This window comes from Prinia subflava, chromosome Z, assembly GCF_021018805.1.
Source record: "Prinia subflava isolate CZ2003 ecotype Zambia chromosome Z, Cam_Psub_1.2, whole genome shotgun sequence".
NCBI lineage: Eukaryota > Metazoa > Chordata > Aves > Passeriformes > Cisticolidae > Prinia > Prinia subflava.
The window spans coordinates 96,130,006-96,148,997 of NC_086283.1; the positions used below are offsets into that span (position 1 = coordinate 96,130,006).

At 42.0% G+C, this 18,992-nt stretch overlaps 1 protein-coding gene across 2 annotated transcripts in view; it reads left to right on the forward strand.

Annotated features, from left to right (window-relative positions):
• Nucleotides 1–2,735: 2,735 nt before the first annotated feature.
• The window catches only part of HOMER1 (homer scaffold protein 1), a 94,911-nt gene continuing 78,654 nt past the window's right edge, over nucleotides 2,736–18,992 (forward strand). Inside the window, exon 1 of one of the 2 annotated variants that reach the window (XM_063422921.1) lies at nucleotides 2,736–2,881. Coding sequence is in view for 1 of the 2 variants with exons in the window: in XM_063422920.1 (XP_063278990.1) it covers nucleotides 4,059–4,063 (5 nt within the window). In the remaining variant the exon portion in view is untranslated. Of the gene's footprint in view, nucleotides 2,882–3,929; nucleotides 4,064–18,992 lie in introns of those variants that run through there. The other variant, XM_063422920.1, reaches the window with a different exon arrangement.

Genomic DNA, 18,992 nt, shown 5'->3' on the forward strand with positions numbered 1-18,992 from the left:
CTGATGGTTTCCAGGCATGCTCAAGACTGCCTCCATCAAAGTACTCTAGACAAAGAAGTGTTCTAAAATAGCAGGGGAAAAACCCCAAAGCAACTAACTTAGAGCAGAAAATCTTGTAATCACTGTTAAAATTCTCCATGTTTTATCACTGCAGTCTTCAAGATGAGGTGATTGTGTATTTCCACTATTAATATCTATGATTAATCACCTGGCTTGCTTACTTTGTGTCTGTATGTACAGTTCTGCCTTAGCTGACATAGATCACTATGTTTTTGTATCATATATTAATTTGGGGAATGGCAAGACAGAAAAGGGATGTCAGTAAGCTTGGCAAGTATAAACAGATGCTTTTCCCACAAGACAAATAATGTTAACTCAACAAAATCAAGCTGGAAACTAATCAAGATTGTAAATGGATATAATTGAGACAAAGCTTAAATCTTAGAGAAACCTGTCAGAACTGGAGACAATGTAACAATAAATATGGAAAAGAAGTTATCAGTTAGGTGGGATTTCTGCACTTAAATGCAATAATAAATAAAAAGTATTTAAATGAAGAATTTAGAATTTTAAAAAATGCCATCAGAGTCACTTGAAGTGAAGCTTTCTTTGTCCCTAGAGTTCTGTTTCCCTACCCAGAATCTTACTTGTCCTGGTACTCATATTTTATTACTTATAGAAGTGCATGAAATATACAGCTCATTTATTTCACAAGTCTGTAACAACATTCTTGATATTCCACATGTTTCTTTGTCCAAGATTCTATTCACAGCTCTGGTTCTCAAGTGAAAACACTATTCTTTACCCCAGGGTTCAGTGTGTATTTTTCTTCTTTTTATATTTTTTCTCTTTTATCTTAATTTTTGGGGATTTCTGGGTTTGTACCCATGCTGCAGAAAAGTATACTTCATGCAAGACAAATATGTGAACAAGTTGAAAGGAAGAGACAGATGGAATCATCTCTGTGATATCTAAACAAAATACTGTGAACATAATGAAATACTAAAGCATTTGCATTAGTGTGTGAGCTTGAGCTGAAAGAACAAAACTGATGCAACAGTTACTCATATATGAAATTTAAGCCTTAGTTTCCTTGCTGTTGACCTGCCATTACTGCACGCAGAGTATCATTTCAGACTTTTAGAAGCTAATGAATATAGGCTCCTAGCTACTTGACATCAGTGAATATGTACGTATAAGCAACTTGTTTATGCTTGCCTAGCCCTAGTCGGCATTAATTTTGGTCTTTTTCACTCTAATCGTATAGAAGAAAGAACAGTTGTGGATCTCCAGCTTCCCCCCTGCCCCAAAACCAGAGAGTACCTCTGTTTTATGATAGAAGCATGCACACATAGTTTGATTTTTAATGGAAAATACATAGAACTTCATGTTTCAGAGCTAGCAGGTGGAGCCCAACCGCAGCAATTACAGCCCAGCAAAGTAATGCAGCCTCATAACTATGCAGGTTCTGAGCATTGCACACAACAAACCTTAGACTGTTGTCACTCAGACTAAAGTTTTTTTTAACTCAGTGCCTTTACTTTAGCTTATGAGGTGGTGTGTGGGAAATGAGAAATGGGCAACTGAGGAAGCTGTTCTTTTCTGCCTCGTGAGGCAATATGCCTTGCTGCTACTCCCATAGTAATGATTCATGCTGGGTTTCCTATGATTGTTTGTGATTGGAGGAGGCTTGCCTTGATATTTAATTTGTCATCCTTGCTTTTCCCATAGCTGATTACTTTTAGAGGTCAAAATGTTGAAACAAGAGTCTGTAACACATGCATCTGTGAAATAAAATAAGTTTTGGAAACATGCTTCCTAACTCTGGGTAGGTCAGATTGTTAGGTGAATGGTTTAGCTGTCTTTTATTCCAGCCTCTTCCTGGGATACACTTGGTCCTAAGTAATAGAGGTTCTATGAGAGAACAAACAACCCTTTATTAAAGCAACAGCTTTAACATGGTTGGTTTTACCAGGCTTTACAATTCGGTAACACACATAGGTAATATTCTGGGCTTCTTCAATTTTTATGTGGAGATCAGCATCTAGTACAGTATTTTCCTCTTTATGCGTATTGTAGTTTATTATGTCTCTGGTAGCTACAACCTCACTTAAAGAGAAAATACCATGAAAGTACTGAAAGGCATTCTAGCAAGGACCACGCTCCACTTGGGATATCCCAATGACACTGGCAGTGTACTGGAGTTAAACCTTATGTTTACAAACTGAGGGAATCTCAGGGAGTTAATGGAAGTATTTGCATAATTTGAGATGAGGTATATCCCTACAAGATAGTACATGGTTCTGGAGCTTGGGCAACTCTGATGGATTAGAAGCGTGCTGTTTGCATGGCACAACTGAAGAACTCAGACAAATATTGTAGGTTCTATCCAGCTTACAGTGGTGGCTCTTTCTTTTCGATAGTACTAGCGTGGATGTGCTGGAATCTACATTTTGGGGGAGACAATTTTAGAATGGCTGCCGTGTCTCTTCCCCGTTTTCCCGGTAACACTGCCTGTGTTAAGTGTCTGCAGAGCGTCTGCAGAGCAGGAGGACGCGGGCCCGTGTTTTGGCAAGGCGGAGGGCTGGGAAGTTGCAGTAGCCACGTTCCGGAGAAGGCTCCGCACCGCCTTCGCCCATGACTCCGTGACACCGGCTCTCCCCGCCGAGCCGCCGGGCGCGGCGTTGCCGTGGAGACGGCGCCGCAGGGCCCGGGGGCGGGAGGAGGCGGCCCGGGCGCCGCCAGCACCCCGAGCCCTCCCCGCTCCGCTCCCCCCCCGCAGCCGTTCCCTATTATAGAAGAGCTTCCGGCGGCGTGGACCACTCTGACATCATCCTCCGCACCCCGGTGACGTCAGCGCCGGGAGCGGGGCGTGACGTCGGTGCGTAGGGGAGCGCGGTGACGTGTTCTATTTAAAGCTCCCCGGGCGGAGGATGGAGGCAGAGCGAGCAGGTGCCGCCGCGGGCAGGAGCGTGCTGGCAGCGTGCGGCGCGGGGCTGTAGGGCAGGGCGCGGCTCCACTCCGCTCTCCTCGCCTCTTCCCTTCCCTTCCCTTTCCCCGGGAAGGAGGAGCGGCACGGAGAAGCGGGCTCCGCGCGGCGGCTGCGCCTGCCCGCCGCGAGGGGACGAGCGGGCGGTGCCGGAGGTGTGAGGCGGAGGCGGGGGATGCGAGCGGGCACAGGCAGCGGCTCGGTAGCCCCGGAGCAGCCGGGCACCGCCTGAGGCGGCGATCGCTCCCTCCTTCTGTCCCACCGGCGGGGCTGAGCCCTCGGCCCCGCCGCAGAACAGCGCGGGCTCGGCGGCGGCAGCCCCTCCCGCCGCCTGCTGTCAGTGACCGATCCACCGCGCCCCAGGACGATGCCCGCCCGCTCGCTGCAGAAGAAGGCGTGACGGCGAGGAGCGGGCCCGCAGTCGCGGGAAGGAGGAGCGGTGCCCCGCATCTCCGCAGCCGGGGGTGGGCGGGCGGGCGGATCGGGGGAAAGCGGCGCCCCGGTGCCCGCGGGCGACGTGCGGCCGCAGCTCGTCGGTAGCGGCCTCTCGCCGGGAGTCCGATGCCAGCGCCGGTGCCACGGCTCGCTCTGCCTTCTCGGGAGAATGCATCCGTGCCCGCCACGCTGCTGGTGGCGGTGCTAGGGGGAGCGGCGGCGTGGAGCTCTGTGCGCACCGCCTGCCCCATCCCGCTCCGCCTCTGAGGCACACGGAGCCCTCCGCGGCCGCGCACGTCCCGGCGAGAAGCGCCGCAGCCGCCGCCAGTCCCTCGCGGAGAAGGCGAGCGCCTCCCCGTTCGCCTGCAGGAGGGGACTCATCCGCCCCCGAAGCCACCGCTGCCGCCCGCCCGGGGGCCGGAGCCGCTGCCTGCGGGCGCCCGGCGGGGCCGGTGGCCATGGGAGCCCGGCCCGCGGGGGGCGCTCCCTAGGGCGCGGGCGGCCCCGCTCGGCCCCCGGCGGCTGCGGCGAGCCCAGAGCAGCGGCCCCGCCGCCACGGGGCTGCAGAGCTGCCGGCGCGGCGAGGAGCGCCCCGGGGACGCGGCACCACCGGTGCCAGGCGCTGCCGGCCGCCATGGGGTAAGGATGTCGCGGGGGCCGCCGGGCTGGTGGCGGGGCTGGGGGTGGGAGCGGCCGCCCGCGGAGCTGTGGGCGCTGCTGCATGCGCACGGACTCGAGGGGTCTCGCTGGCGGGGTGCGCCAGCAGCAGCAATCCTGCTGCAGTCGGTGCCGTGCATCAGCCCGGTGAGAGGAGAGCGGTGCGATCCGTGAGGGGCGCACCGCGATCTGCAGAGGTTTGTCTCCGCCGTAGCCACATCGGAATTCTGGAAGAGCCGTCTCGGCTTCCAGTTCCCCACCGCGAGGACCTTTCCCGGGTTGTTAGGCAATGTTCAGTCCTGAAAACCTGTGCTTTAAACTCAATGCGCTAGGGTGAAATTCCAGAACAGCGAAGGCTCGCTTTCACTCTTCTGGAGTCTTCAGAGAATATCCAACAACGTGGGAATTTCTCAATAAATTGAAGGCTCTAAGGAAATCGGCTTCACAGCAGGTTCCCTAGTAAACTAGGGAAACCACTTGAGAGCTTTAGGAAATGAGAAGGAATAAAATCTATAAAATTAGTCAGATGTCATATAAATTGGTTGATAAAAATGTGACATAGATACCTGTGAAAACTTTCCACAGTCGTATCCTTAGGAATTTGTATAGTAATTTGAAAAAACAGTCCATGCTACCGGGCTTGTCTGATAGTGGAATGGAAACTCATCCATGTTCCGAAGCAACAGAAACCTGGTATGATCTGGCAAACTGCAAGGTGGAGGCAGATTTTCAGAGCATTAGCAAGATGCTGCTTTAATGAGATTTTATGATAATAGTTCAAAGTCTACAAAAGTTACAAATCATGTCCTTTGCATTTTGGTCATTTAGGAATTCAGATGTGAAACTGGCATATTACTTATGGGAGTTACAGATGTTTCCCCAGGCTGTTTAGGACATTTGAATTCTTCAATTTATTAACTTCCTTGCATGTGTGGTGATAACAGCTGCATCCTTGTCTCTGTCCTATCACTGGGGTCATAGGTCAAGATAAAGGAGGAAATGACTCCTTGCTCTTTAGACTAGTTTTTATTTTTGTGTTGTCCTCTGCTCCATTAAAAGAATCCATTAAACCCAAACTTGCAGCTGTCTACATATTCAAGAAAGTGGTGTTTCTGCCAAAAGTCTAGATGATATTAGAATTTTTTGGATATATGGTTAAAATTGCTAATCAGACACAGGATTATGTAAAATTAAAATAATGGAAACCTTCTCATTGATTTAAAATCAATACTGTGTTTGTAAATATTTAAGTTAAGCATATCATATTACAAATCCACTGAACTGTTGAAGAGGAGCAAACATTTTGTCTCCAGAGCTCCAGTTCTCCTGGTGTTTTAGTGTCATAGCTTCTTAATAAACAGTACTAATCCGTATCTGTAGAGCATTGAAATAATCTTAAAAAACACAGCCGATGGTGTGATGACTTGAGTAGTATCTTGGCACATTAAGGTCAAGAAGACTAATTTGCTAGCAAATATTTTAAAGACATTTTAGACAGTATGCTTTGGGGTATTGCAATATAGAATTCCTTTTTAGACCATGTCCTAGTAAGGAGGACAAACACCAAAATGTAGGAATGTGTTACTGATAACCCTGCATCTCTCTAAATCTGAGTGAGCACACCCAAGCCAGGGCCAGCACCTACTTAATGGGTCTGTGGTTAAGTATCAGACATTTGTCACTGTTCAGAGCAGGTCTTGATTCCACAGTTGTTTTGTATTAATTTTTAAGTGCAAGTGCCTCTGGGCTTCAGAGTATTTCCACACCAGGGTGCACTGGAATTTTAATTCAATGGTTGATACTCTACAGTAAGATCTAAAAATTGAGAGTTCTAAAAGAAAGTTGCAAAATCATTGGTAATTCACCTATTTCAATGGTTAGAACACAGGAAACTTGTGGGAGGGAAGTTGGCTTGCCAAACCAGCAGGGGCTTTCTTAGTCTCTTCATATAATGAAGAGACTGTTCTGCTGGTGTAGTTCAGACTGTTCGGCACATGCAATACCATCAGGCAAGCCAGGTAATTATGCACTGGGTGTGTGGTGGAAACCAACTGGTGAGTAGCTGGGCTTTGGACCAGTACTGCTATTAAACATATTTTTGGGAAACTTGAAACTGGAGAAATGTAGAGTAGTTCAGTATACTTTCTTAGTGCTGTATCCTGTATGTCTGTGTTTGTCTCATCTCTCAGAAGGTAAGTGTATCAAGACCTGTGCATTATATAGGCCAGACACACAGGATGTCCAGTCTTGTTTCTCTATTGGCCAGTCTGTCTCACTTCTCCCAGTTCCTCATTGCTGTTGCATAAAGACAAGTTCTTATTAATAGTTACTGTTAAGTGACATAACCACTGTGGTCAACATTTTGTTGGACTGACCACATACATTGTAGTGTTCTTTAATAAGGAAACATGGATTTTGTGTGAAAACCATGTTTTGTCCTTGTTGATAACATGTATTCATGTGTTCATCATGGCAGTATTCCACAATCAGTCTTCTTTGAGCAGAAGTCTGATTACATTAAAATCCTCAAGTAAAAGCATTCTCGGGATTTTTATTGGCAGCTTAGGCTATTGTATGCATTGACCAGGTAAGTACTGTGTTACAAGTTGGAACCATTGCTATATTTTTCTTGCCATTGGTACTGCTTGTACTTGGGTCTGTGAGAAGGGGAAGAATAGACAGTGATGCACTCATTGTTCAGGCTGGAATGAGTACACTTCTTTCCAGACACGATTTGGGGAAGTTGCACAGCTGTGAATTCTGGTAGGGATGCGGAAACTGATGTCCTGTTAAACATAACATCTAGTATTAATTCCCAATTTATTGGTGGGTTGTCTCTCTGTAACTACTTCACATGATGGCCTTTACATGATGGCTGTGGACAAATATCTAAATTTGCTGCTTGCTTTTCCCATCATTCATGATGAATTGTAAGGAACTACAAGGTAAAAGCTTCTGGAAAATATGCTCATCTCTGTCATGTCATGTTAATCAAGGTGTCTTTATAAAGGCTTCATCTTTAGTTTTGTTGGACTATATTTAGTATATTATCTTTCTAAAGGTGGTTATGATACATGTCGGTTTGAGATGACAGAGTTAGAATACTAGGGCTCTTAAGCTGGCTGGAGAATATTAAGAAAGATTAGTATTTTAGGGTATACTAGCTAGTGCCTAGAAATAAGTATTTTAACTTGTGGTAGTCTGCAACTGGTGGATCCACTCCTGGTCCTTACGCTATTTGAAGTATGTGCAGTTAGTCAAACACATTTCTTTAAATAGGACAAACTACAGTTTTGTCCTGAAATGTTTCAGTTTGCTTTCTGTATTTGGGTAACAAGACATGAGCACCATAAAGCTATTAGGAGCCAAAAGGACTATTGATCATTGAATTTGTCTAGACTCAAATTCTTTAACCTGTTTTCTTCCCACAAGATTTAATGGTAGCTTCCCCAAAACTTTGTTTAGGAACACTTCCATCAGCTATGCTCCACAGAAATACTGCAGATAGTAGAGTGGAAAGTGTTGTTTCTTGGCAGTAGTTCAGCATTACTGCAATTCCTGGCCATCTTGCTGTCTCAGGGGTAAAATGAGATGCTTATTGTGTGAAAGCAGTGGCAGCAAAGTAGTTTATGCTGTCTTCTGTAGCAGAAGGTAGAGTCTAAGAAGTTCTACAGATAACACTAAAAAAACTTGATTATCTGTAAAGAATTAATAATATGTAAATATCAATACAGACTGCACATAAGTGAGCCTGAAATGGCTAATAAACTACTTTTCAGAGAACAATATGTGTAGACCTCTACCACGGTTAAATTACATTCTTTCACAGTCACTTTATGACTTCAAAACAAGCATGAGAAGTCTAAGCCAGATATTCTGGCCTGGCAAAACATAAATGAATGTTCTGACCATGATGAGGGGGTGGTTGCTGATCTAGTGAAGGTATTTGTAATGACTTAAGGTTGCAATTGATCTGTTTTGGTACTTCCAAGCATTATTAAGATTTTATAAGCCAGCCCTCCAGGAAAAATCCTACTTCTACTGAAAATAAACATTTAAATCCTTAATGATTCATGTTGAGATTATTTTTATTCTCAGTGTCTCAAGGCAAGCATCAGATGTGTGTGTGTTCTTGTGATTTCTTTTTCCAAGACAGTGCTTGCTCTACCACAGTTGCTATTATCTTTGCAGGACTCAACTAAATGTTGAGCCAGTATCTAAGGAAGAGCACAGTCTTGGAGCCACAGAGATTGCAATGGCTTGTATTTCTGTAACAGGTCAGCATTTCTAATCAGGGAAGGCAATGACACTTAACTAGAGCTGAGTAGAGTATTTCTGCCTGCTAGTTAACAGAAGTTTAAGTACAATTTAAATATCACTTTCATGGGAATTGTTGTTGCAAAACATTTATTCTTTATGATTTTCTCATTAAACTGTAATTTGATTTAAGGCTTTTAGCTAATCACTCTTAAATCATTGCCTTTCAAATCTGTGTCTATGCACTAGTGTACTTCAGAGAAGAGCATTATCTTATTATGTAACTCTAATTTACTGGTAGTTTCTCATTAGTTTAGGTGCCTCAGACATTGCTTGAGCTGAGGCTATGGATTTCCAAGGTATTCTGGACCATATAAAAATGTAGATACTTCAAACAGACTAGAACTTAGTTTTCCTTCTCCTTTACATATCTGTAATTTGGAAGCTGTTGAGGCCTAACATAATTACCAAGGACCAAGGCCTCTGCTGGTCCAAGTCAAAAATTAAGAAGTGCTTAGCAAGGAAACCAGTGTGGTGTGTTCGTACCCAGCCAGGCTGCAGCTAGGTTTGGAACGGACTTTGCATGAATATATGTATATATGCGTGTGTTTTACCAGTGTGCACTTTGTATCTGAGACAGTTTTCCACTGGAGAAGACTCTCAGGCTTCCCCATGTGTGGTTACAGTGTTAGTAACAGTTAACTGTGACAGTGAACAAAGAAACAAAGTATTCTGTATTATTTAAACTGGAAAAAACCCAGAGTCCACCTCTTCTTTTTCCTTCTTTTTTTAAAGATACTATGAAACATGTATTTAAATGCCCTATTTAAAAGCCCTATTTAGGTGAAGGCTTTCTAAAAAAAAAAATTAAAAAAAAAATAATTGAAGAGCTTGCTTTCTAGTTCAGGGTTTTGTGCTGTTCTCCCTGCAAGGCTTTTTCAGATATATTCAGTCTTGAAGGGAAGGTGTAATGGGTGCGAAAGCATTGCATTATGAAAAATATGCTTTTGTATCCAGTTTTGATGGTAGACTTCTTTTCCCCATTCTGTTTCAAGTTTTTTGTATTTCCCAAGGCTCAGCCATGTGAGATCCATCAAAATTAGTATTGTGTTCAGGACAGAAATGTCAGAGAGGAGAAGAGGCTAGAGGGAGCTGTGGGTTTATTCTACCTGGTCCTTGCACTATGCAGTGTTGAGCTCTGTTTTATCTACACAGAGTCCTGGTAGTGGCATTACTCCATTTGGTGAAGTAGTGGAACTGTGTTTCAATACGATATTGATTTTCTGGGCCTGCATCACAATCATGCTTCTGGCAACAGACTGCACTCTGATATGCTTCTTTGGTGGCAAGTAGTGGTGAATACCAGTCATCGTTAAAAAATTAGTCTAGGAAGATACTGTTTAAACATGCAATAGATGATGCCAGATTCCCAGATAAGCATATATTGACATTTCCAGTAACTAGTCATGATTTCCAGTGTTTTTTTTTTTTAGTTACAGTTATCAAGTTAGCAACTTAAGCAGACTGCATCACTTGTTTTCAGTAATGGAAAGGGAGAACTTGAAATACACAGCTCCTCTCAGGTTTTAGTTCTTCCACATACGTGCAAATGACTCACAGGCACTGTTTTGTTGATGTTTCTGGTTGTGCTCTTTGCCACCATCCTGATTATTAAATTTTCACAGACCTTGCCACCAAGTGATGGGAACCACAGAAGACAAGCACTGCTTCTTCCACTTGTCTACCACAGCATCAATGCTTGTGCAGTGAGCTATGTCAGTACTGTAACCTAGCTGACTACAAATACAGGGGTGTGCACAAAGGAAGGGCCACTACAGATGGGATAGACCTACCTTTTACCAAAGCAGTGTCTGTTTATTCTGGTGGGAAATGTTTAAAAAGGTCTGAACCCAGACCCATCCCACTGAACTTTGCTCCTCAGTTTTGAAGCTGGGTCTGGAAAGGTTTTTTGTGACTGTCCACTAAGTTGAATCTCAGCTTATTGAGAAATGATACTTTTCCCCCCTTTGAATAGTGTATTTTGTAGTAAATCAAAACAACACCATAGCCAAACCCAAACACACAAGCTCGCTAATCCCAAGCCATAACAGGTAATATTGCTGAGTATAGAATTTGGGTTTTTAAAATGCTTTTGAATTACTTACTCTGTAAATAGCATGCTGTAGTCTTGGATCCATAGTTAATATGGAAGTGAAGCTCTTCTTGTAACATGACATATGATGAGATCTTCCCTGAGTCTAGAAAACTGAAGAATAAGCTTTAAATGGTCAACACTTTACAGTGAAGTGTTGGTGAAATAAATAATTTTTGACATGTGTTCTTACAATTCTTAGGCATACTTCTTAGGCCTGTTCATGTGCAACAGACTGTTAGGCCTGGCTTGTCTGTACAGATTCTGAAAGAATGTACTATATGATTTTGGAGAACACTCTTTTCTCTGGTATGACTTACTGTGGAGTACACAGCCATAGCAGGTATCTTAGAGTACTTTTCATGCTAACAAAAATAAGCGTGTGCGATATGTGCTGTGTATTCTGTTGTCAAATGACTGTATGCAGTGAACTGGGGTCCTAAGGAGATAGTTGGATGATTTGCTTTAACCAGGACACCCGTGCTTTTGCACTACTTGGGTTTTTCACTGGCTTTGTGTGACTAAAATAATTAACCTGCAATTAGACAGAAACACTTCTCTTGGATTAACTTACTTTCAGTTTCTGGATACTGATTTCCAAGTGCTTTTTCAATGTTTGAGTATATGTCCCTTTTCTACATCTAGGCATATGGAGAAATTGATTTTTACAGGAAACAATTAGCAGTGCTTGGGAATAGATGGTGTCCTGCTGATTTGAGCCCTAGGTACTCATGGTTCTCTGAAGTACTGCACAGCTCAGATAGAATGTTTGGCTATGCATGATGGTAAAACTCAAAGGATCTTTGAGAAATCCTCATGAAAAAGACACAGGTGCTGGAGTACATGATTAAATTATGGTCCATTGTGGCTGAATTTTCTGAAATGAAGAATGAACACTAGATTTCCTAGGATAACCTCATATCTGAATGTAAATGCATCCCATGTCTCTTACAATACATGATCTTGATGGGCACTTGAGATCTGAAGTAGTTTTTACTGAGAATTATGTATTTGGTAAGCTTAAATGTGACATAGAAATAAATGAAAAAAAAAAAAAAAAAAAAGAGCCCCCCACAAAACTTCCTCTTTTGTCCACATGATTTATAGTTTTTAAAATCAAACTACAACAAAAGCTAGAATAGTTCTATCACTGGGATTGAATGATAACTACTATTATAGGGTCTTTTTCAATAGGCCACCTTTTTTGTTAGCAGAACTGGAGAATTAATATTATTCTGGGGTGAAGTTCTTAGCCAGAGAAAGACAATCTGCTTTTCCTCCCATTGTTCTTACAAAGAACAATTTACTTGGCATTAAAATATATTTAAAGAGTTATTCTCTTCTCCTCCTTAGTAACAACAGCAAATACAACATTTAAGCAATACCGCTGGTCTTGAGTGCTCAGAGATGGACATGGTACTCCTCAAATCACTTGCACTGAGTCAGCCTTTACAGATAGAATCCACATCTAGATCTTGTAAAGGTTACCTTCTGCTCCACCATCATGTTTGTCTTTTTGTCTTGATACTTCTGCCACTGAATAATGTTTTTGTAAAACCCAAGACTTTCCTTATTCAGGGAAACCTAGATCATTTTTTCTTATAGCTATGCTGTTCTTCCTGAAGAACAGTTACTCTTCATTTGTTTGTAACACTGGAAAAAAATTTGCAGTTAACTATGGTATGAGTACTTCCTGCTCAAGGCATTCTATTTACTGTATTAGCAGTCTCTTTGTAAACACAAAACCTGTTGGTGAGTGGGAAATGGCAGTTTCTGCTACGTGGACTAATATTTGATGCTTCAGTTAAGCCTCTTTTGGACATAACCATGCGGGCATCTAAGTGCTCCAGTTTAGGCAGACTATACCATGTTGAGCATACAGCTATAAAATCTTTTTAAATGTCACTTTCTTTAAAACTGACTTTGCAATGCAAGCATTCTGTTAGTATAATGAACCTGCTTGTTTTTGGCCACTGTTTATTTCATGGATACATAAACACTGGGGCTTGGTTTCTTGCATTTAATATCTGTTCTGATATTTATGCACAGGTGGGGGTGAGGGAGGCTTTTCTAGTTCTTGTTTCATACATAGGTTTTGAAGGCATGGAACCCTACCTGTTCATTCAGGTACCATGTAAGGAAAAGTGTTCATAAAGAAGGTCATACTGAAATAACTAGCTCTTAACAAACTGGTTCTTGCTCTTTCATTAGGTACTTCTTAACTATAGTAGTAGCATGCGTTTATTGCTGAATATTTACCAGTTTTTTATTGAGCTGGTAAATATAGGTCTCTAAAGTAGGCAATTTGAGCCAAAATTTCTGCACCAACTGTATGGTATCCTTTCTTTTGCTCAGTTTGTCAAAATGCTAAGCAGCACTCTGAGACCTGATTTTTTTAAATTACTTTCATCTGAGTAAAGCCCTGACACCCACCTGCTATCTTGGGGTCATTGTAAGTGTAAGAAATATAAGCTTTCAGAAGTATAAGCTAAATTTTGAAGAGTGGTTTGCAAAGTGGTTGCTAATCTAATTCCAGTACAACACATAATACTTTGTCTTTACCAGCCTCCACCAGCACACTCAAAGTGCATGAGCTGTCAGCGAGGAAATGTTTCTTTACATTGTTTCAATAGCAATACCTGAGGGTAGCACTGATGCTGTTTTGTGTTTCCAGAACTGTCATCTTCACAGAATCACAGAATGAGTAAAATATGAAGGGACCACGGTGGGTCATGTTGTCCAACCTCCCTGCTCAACCAGTGTCATCCCTGAGCACATTTCACAGGATTGTGTCCAGACAGTTCTTGAATACATCCAGTGAGGGAAACTCCACACCCTCTCTGGGGAATCTGTTCCAGTGCGTGGTCACCTGCACAGTAAAGGATTCTTCCTCATGTTCATTTGGAACTTCCTGGGCTGCCCATTGCCTCTTGTCTAATTCCTTGGCACCACTGAGAAGATGGTTCACCACTGGTCCATCGTCCTGACGCCCTTCCTTCCAGTACTTGTATACACTGGTGAGATAGTCTCTCAGTTGTTTCCTCTTGATGTTGGGCAGTGCCACCTCTCTCAGCCTTTCCCCACAAGAGAGGTGCTCCAGACCCCTCATCATCTTTGGACCCCCAGGTCCTTCTCCTCAGAGCTGCTCCCCAGCAGTCAGTCCCAGGCTGTGCTGGGACTCCTGGGGTTGTTCCTTCCAGGAGCAGGACCCTGCACTTCCCTTTGCTGAATTTCAGATGGTTCCTCTTTGCCTGTTTTCCCATCCCATTGAGATTCTTCTGAAGGGTTGTGCAGCACTTGGGGGTGTCAGTCACTTCTCCCAGCTTAGTATCAGAACTGAATTTGCTGAGGAGGAATCTGCCCGTTTATACAGTTAAGTTAAACAATTCAGGGCCTAGTATTGCACCTTGGGAGACACAACTAGGACAGGCCTCCAACTTTGCCACTGAATTCAACCCTCTGGTGTCTGCCATTCAACCAGTTCTCAATCTCACTGTCCTCTCATTCACTCCACACTTCCTGTATTTGTGTATGAAGATGTTGTGAGCAATGGTGTCAAAAGCCTTGCTGAAATTATGTAGACAGTATCAACTGCTCTCCCCTCATGAGCTACTTTTCAGTGGAATGAGCAGCCTGTTCCAGGTGTGGCTGTGTCCTTCTCCCCACAGGGATTCATCCCCGTGGCACAGCACTTGGCACAATCCCTTGACTGATGCTTACTATGCAGACCTGTCAAACTTTTCCATTGTCAGCTGCTCTAGTGGGCTTTGCAGAGCACTCTTTGTTCCATGCACAGTGTATGTTCATACTAGTATATTTTAAAATGGATTGTGCCCTTTATCATTGTTTTGCATCTCACTGCCCTGGGAGGTTTCCTGACAGTGCAAGGCATGTCAATAGGAGAGACAGGATTTGGAGCCATTGTAGGAATACCTTCAGTGATCCAGTGAGCAAACTGCATTACCTGTCAGGAATGGTATTTGGGTCTCAGAATGTTTCGTGTAAGTGTGGTGAACAATCAAGGAAACAGACCTGGGACTCCCAGTTACAGGTCAATATAGGTTCAACCACTGCATCCAAAATTCAATAGTGTTTACTTGGCTGTAAGTTATCAGAAGGGAGTAACTTGCTGGCATGGTAATAATGTGCTCAAAGTGAATTAAAGAGTCTTTATAGTTCCTGTAGTTGTTAATGGGTGATTCAAATTGATTTGCTATTTATGAATATAAAATGAATTTGTTTACCTTTCTAGGAGTCTAATTCAGTTCCTTGATACAAATAAAATGATCCAGTTCTCATCTTTTGATATGGACTGGTGATTTTTTTCCCTTTGAAACTCAGCATGCAGTGTAGCACTCTGGTTGGGATTGCAAACTGTTTGAAGGTCAGATGCTGGTGATGAAATGCATGTCTATTCAGCCCCTCCTTATGTCCTCCTAAATTCTGATACTTCCACTGGTGCTGCTGGAAGCATGAGTTCAGCTTTGAGGAGTCTGCATGACTGCATGGCATGTGGTTGTGCTAGTGTTTTACTTCAGGGTGTTTATTCTTGAGGGTTAAGTGCAAAAGCTCTTTAAACTGACTATTAACTGACAAAGTCTTAATGTCAAATATAGTGTTTGTGGATTTTAAGCTGGAAATGAAAGGCATAAAAACTGCCAGGCCCATTAAAAGAAAAAGCTTTTTCACATGGAAAAGGCACGTCAAAGTTAATAACCTGGGGATGTGGAAAAAGATGGAGTGGATGTGGTTGATGGGGTGAGAAGTGGTAAGGAGGTGTGACTGTTTCTGTATGAAGCTCTACAGGGAAGTAAAATGGAAGTTTAGAGCCGATAAGGATGTGAATTAAAGCTATTAAGAAGCAAAGAGAAGTTGCTTAAGACTTGGTGCCAAATGAGGAAACCTCATTTTAGTACAAACATATCTTTGAGGCAAATTCTAAATGTAATAGACAAGAAAGATGTATATTGCTTGGTTTTTCTGCTGTTAACAAATTGTCTAGACATCTAGTCTTAATAATAACAAAATTATGACTAGTATTATATTAGCATTGTCTCTCAAAGTCAAAGATGATTGGAAAAACAGCAGTTAGACTAATTTTTAAATAGTATTACTGTTTACCATATAATTGCCGTTTATCTCAATGGAAACACATGATGACTTGATTCTACGATTTTCTGTTTCTTCTATTATTTTCAAGGTTGCAGAATTCTCATCAGTCTATTGTCAAAACTCCAGCTTTGCCACTGCGTTCCATAGCTGGGAAATACAACCATCAGAACAGAAATTCTTGTCATAGTCAATGATGAGACTTGATGGAGCATGCAAAATCACACTGAATGTCAAATCAGAAAATTACATTGTTTATTGAACTCTGCTGTATTTTAGGGACTCTAAGATGAAGTGGGATTGCCACTCTTATTATTTCAGTGATTTACATAGCTTCATGTCCTAGTGCCATCCCTCTTATTCTCAATTTCATACTGCAGTACCTGTGCATGGTGACACTTGTCAGTGCTGCTGAAGAATTCATTACAGTCACTAAACTGATCTGACCAAACTCTAGAACAGAGGGTGTTGATTTACAGTCTTATGCTTTCATGTCAAGACAAAGCGAGGAATTTCAGTCTGTCAATTTTCTGAGTATGCTGCTCTGGGTGGTGTTTCTACCACTGCTGTCTTACGACCCTTAAATCCCACCAACCACTATGATTAACATCAAAGACCTTGCAAGGTGCTGTTTCTACCTATCTGTGCCTCAGCAAGAGCACCTAAGTGGCTCCATGCAGTTTGGCTTAATTCTCACCTTGTTTAGTCAGCATCAATTGGTCTAATTATTTGTGAGTGGCATAAATGGCCCTTATCACAAACTGAAAATTGTTTTGCAAAGGAAACTACTTCACTTTAGCTCTTAAAGAATCCGTAAATTAATCTGAGGGCGTTTGTGAAACGTGAAAAGGAAAACATGCAGGTCATGAATAGGCTTGCATTCTTGAGATTGCAGAGGTTGAAAATTATGTCCCATCTGGAGCCTTCCTCTTCATTTTCCTCATCCTTCTCCATGCCCCTGGAAAGGAGGGTGCTGCTGGGCCTGCTTGTAAAGCAGTACATGAAGTCCTGCCTCACTAGCAGTGTCTCTGGATCCCAAAGCAACTTTGTGCTCTTGCTCTCTCTGCCTCTATTATTTAGAGCTGTGCTTGTGCTGCTGGTGTAAAAGGTTTCTTTTTTTTTTTTTTTTTAATCTTCTGGGTTTTTTTTTCTTTTTCCCTTTAAAGTGTGGCTCTTGTAATGGTTCTGAAGACTACAGATATTGTTCCTGAGGAACATGTCTAGAAAATATCTATTCATTCAAATTGTAGAAAACTGCTGGTGCAGGAAGACAAGAAACTGTAACTTGTCACATGACTTTGTAATAAAGTACTGTGTGAAGTAACAGTAGAAATTCAAGCTAAGCAATTAAACTACTTAATGTTTGCCCTTAAAATATTTGCATGAGTTCTGTAAGAGTAGTCTAACTGTCAGAACTCCATTGCAGGCAGATTTCAGATAAAGATTGCAAAGGAGAAATTGTCTCTGTACAGAGAATATCAAGGAACTAGGGCAACCAACAAGAAAGCCTGGTTGTGAATTGCTTTCAGACCTTTCTAAACTTATTTTACTTACAAGCATGAATCATGGTATTTCTTCTTTTCTGCTTTCTTCTCTTTTCTGCTTGAGTTGCAAGTGTGGCTATGTTAGGTTTCCTTGCTGTAGAATGGAAACAAATATTTTTAGACCATTCATTGTCTGCTTGTTTCTTTTTCCAGATGCAGCACAGCTTAGCTTACTGCATGTAAAGGCTGTTGCAGGAATGTTAATATCTAGACTTCTTTCAGAAATGTCTCATTACATTGTCATTTCAGGATTCTTTGTTCGTAGACTAGAACCTGACATTAAGTTGGGGTTTTTTGTTTACTTCTGATAAACCCTTTCAGTGACTAGATGTGGAAAATAGCTGTACATCTTGAAATTAATTGTCTAGTTCTAAAGACAGAACTCCTCTCTTGACTTCCTGACAAGAACTTTCAAACAGAGCAAAAATCAAGAAAAAAATACAATTTTTTACTATCGTGATTTCTTAGTATTTTTGCTATAGATAAATAGCGAAAAAATCTGTTCTAAAATTCAGCCTACATAATTTAGAAAAAATATTTAATGTTCTTAAGTCATTAAAAGCTAATGGCTAGTTCTATCCAATTTTGTAATTAGAACAAATTTAAGGTAAACGTTTATTCAGAGATACCTTTGTCCACTTACTTGCCCAGTTTAGGGGAATAATCAGTTAGGTACCTAGGAAAATTTTATATCCCTGGAATAAGTTACTAAACTGAAGTGAGAGCTTTATGAAGGTAAAGCTGAGTACTTAATAATACACTTTTGTTACTTCATTTGATTCCCACAACTCTTGCTTGATTCCTGCTATGAAAATGAGCTTTTCAAGGTTGGAAAGGTTGGTGTGGAAGGACAAAAATGGAAAACCTTAGAGAGATGGACCATCATTCAGCTGTGGGAGGAACTTTTACAGTCAGTGATAAATTATTGCTGTGAATGTTTCCTGCAACACTTCAGCTGGTTGCCTACCTGCTGAGCTTGAGCAGCATATGGGGGCGTTGGAGAACAGGCATTCAAAACAAACCCAGAGAATTGCAGTGAAAGCAAATCCAGTGCTTATTTTTATTTTTCTTCTTCTTCTTCTTTTTTTTTTTTTTTTTTAATTGGTTTGACACTGCCCTATACATAACCTACAGGTAGCTTTGTAAATCTTTAGTATAAACAGCTTCATATTCACTGTCATTATATGAAAAATTTAAGAATCTTGTTGAGATTTTTCTTTGCTCTACTATATAAACCTTAATTTTAAAGTACTGGGCACTGATCTGTCCTCAGCTTTGCAACTCTGCCACCTTCCATGCTGTTGATGTTACTAAATTTCTGAGATTGTAATGTCTGTACTGTCCTACAGCTAAATGTAAATCTATGGATTTAAGAGAGCTTAAAGTAGTAAAGAGCTGTGGAAAAAGCTCTTTACTCTTCTAAAGTTTACTAAGATCCTTCATGAGTCCCTTATGAATGGGAAGCTCAGACAGAAAAGGAATGAGGCTAGGTAAACTTTCTCATTTGTCTTCATATTTCAATAGCAAGAGCTTTATTTCCCAAGGCATGGTAATCCTAACTCTTGGGATTTCATGTGATGGCAATACATTTTAAGTGCTGTCAGTGGTTGTCTTACACATCTGTTTGTATGAAACTCCCCAACTCCTTTTCTTTCCCTTTCCTCTCTGGAAGGTACCATGTATGGGCTTCCTGAGCATTTGGTTGAGATTGGCACATATAGAGTCATCCATTTGTTTCTCAGACAGACTATTTTATAGGATTGCATACCTGTAGAATTGTTAAGGTTGGAAAAGACCTGTAAGATCACAGAGTGCAACAATCAGCCTAGAACCAGCACCATGGTCACCA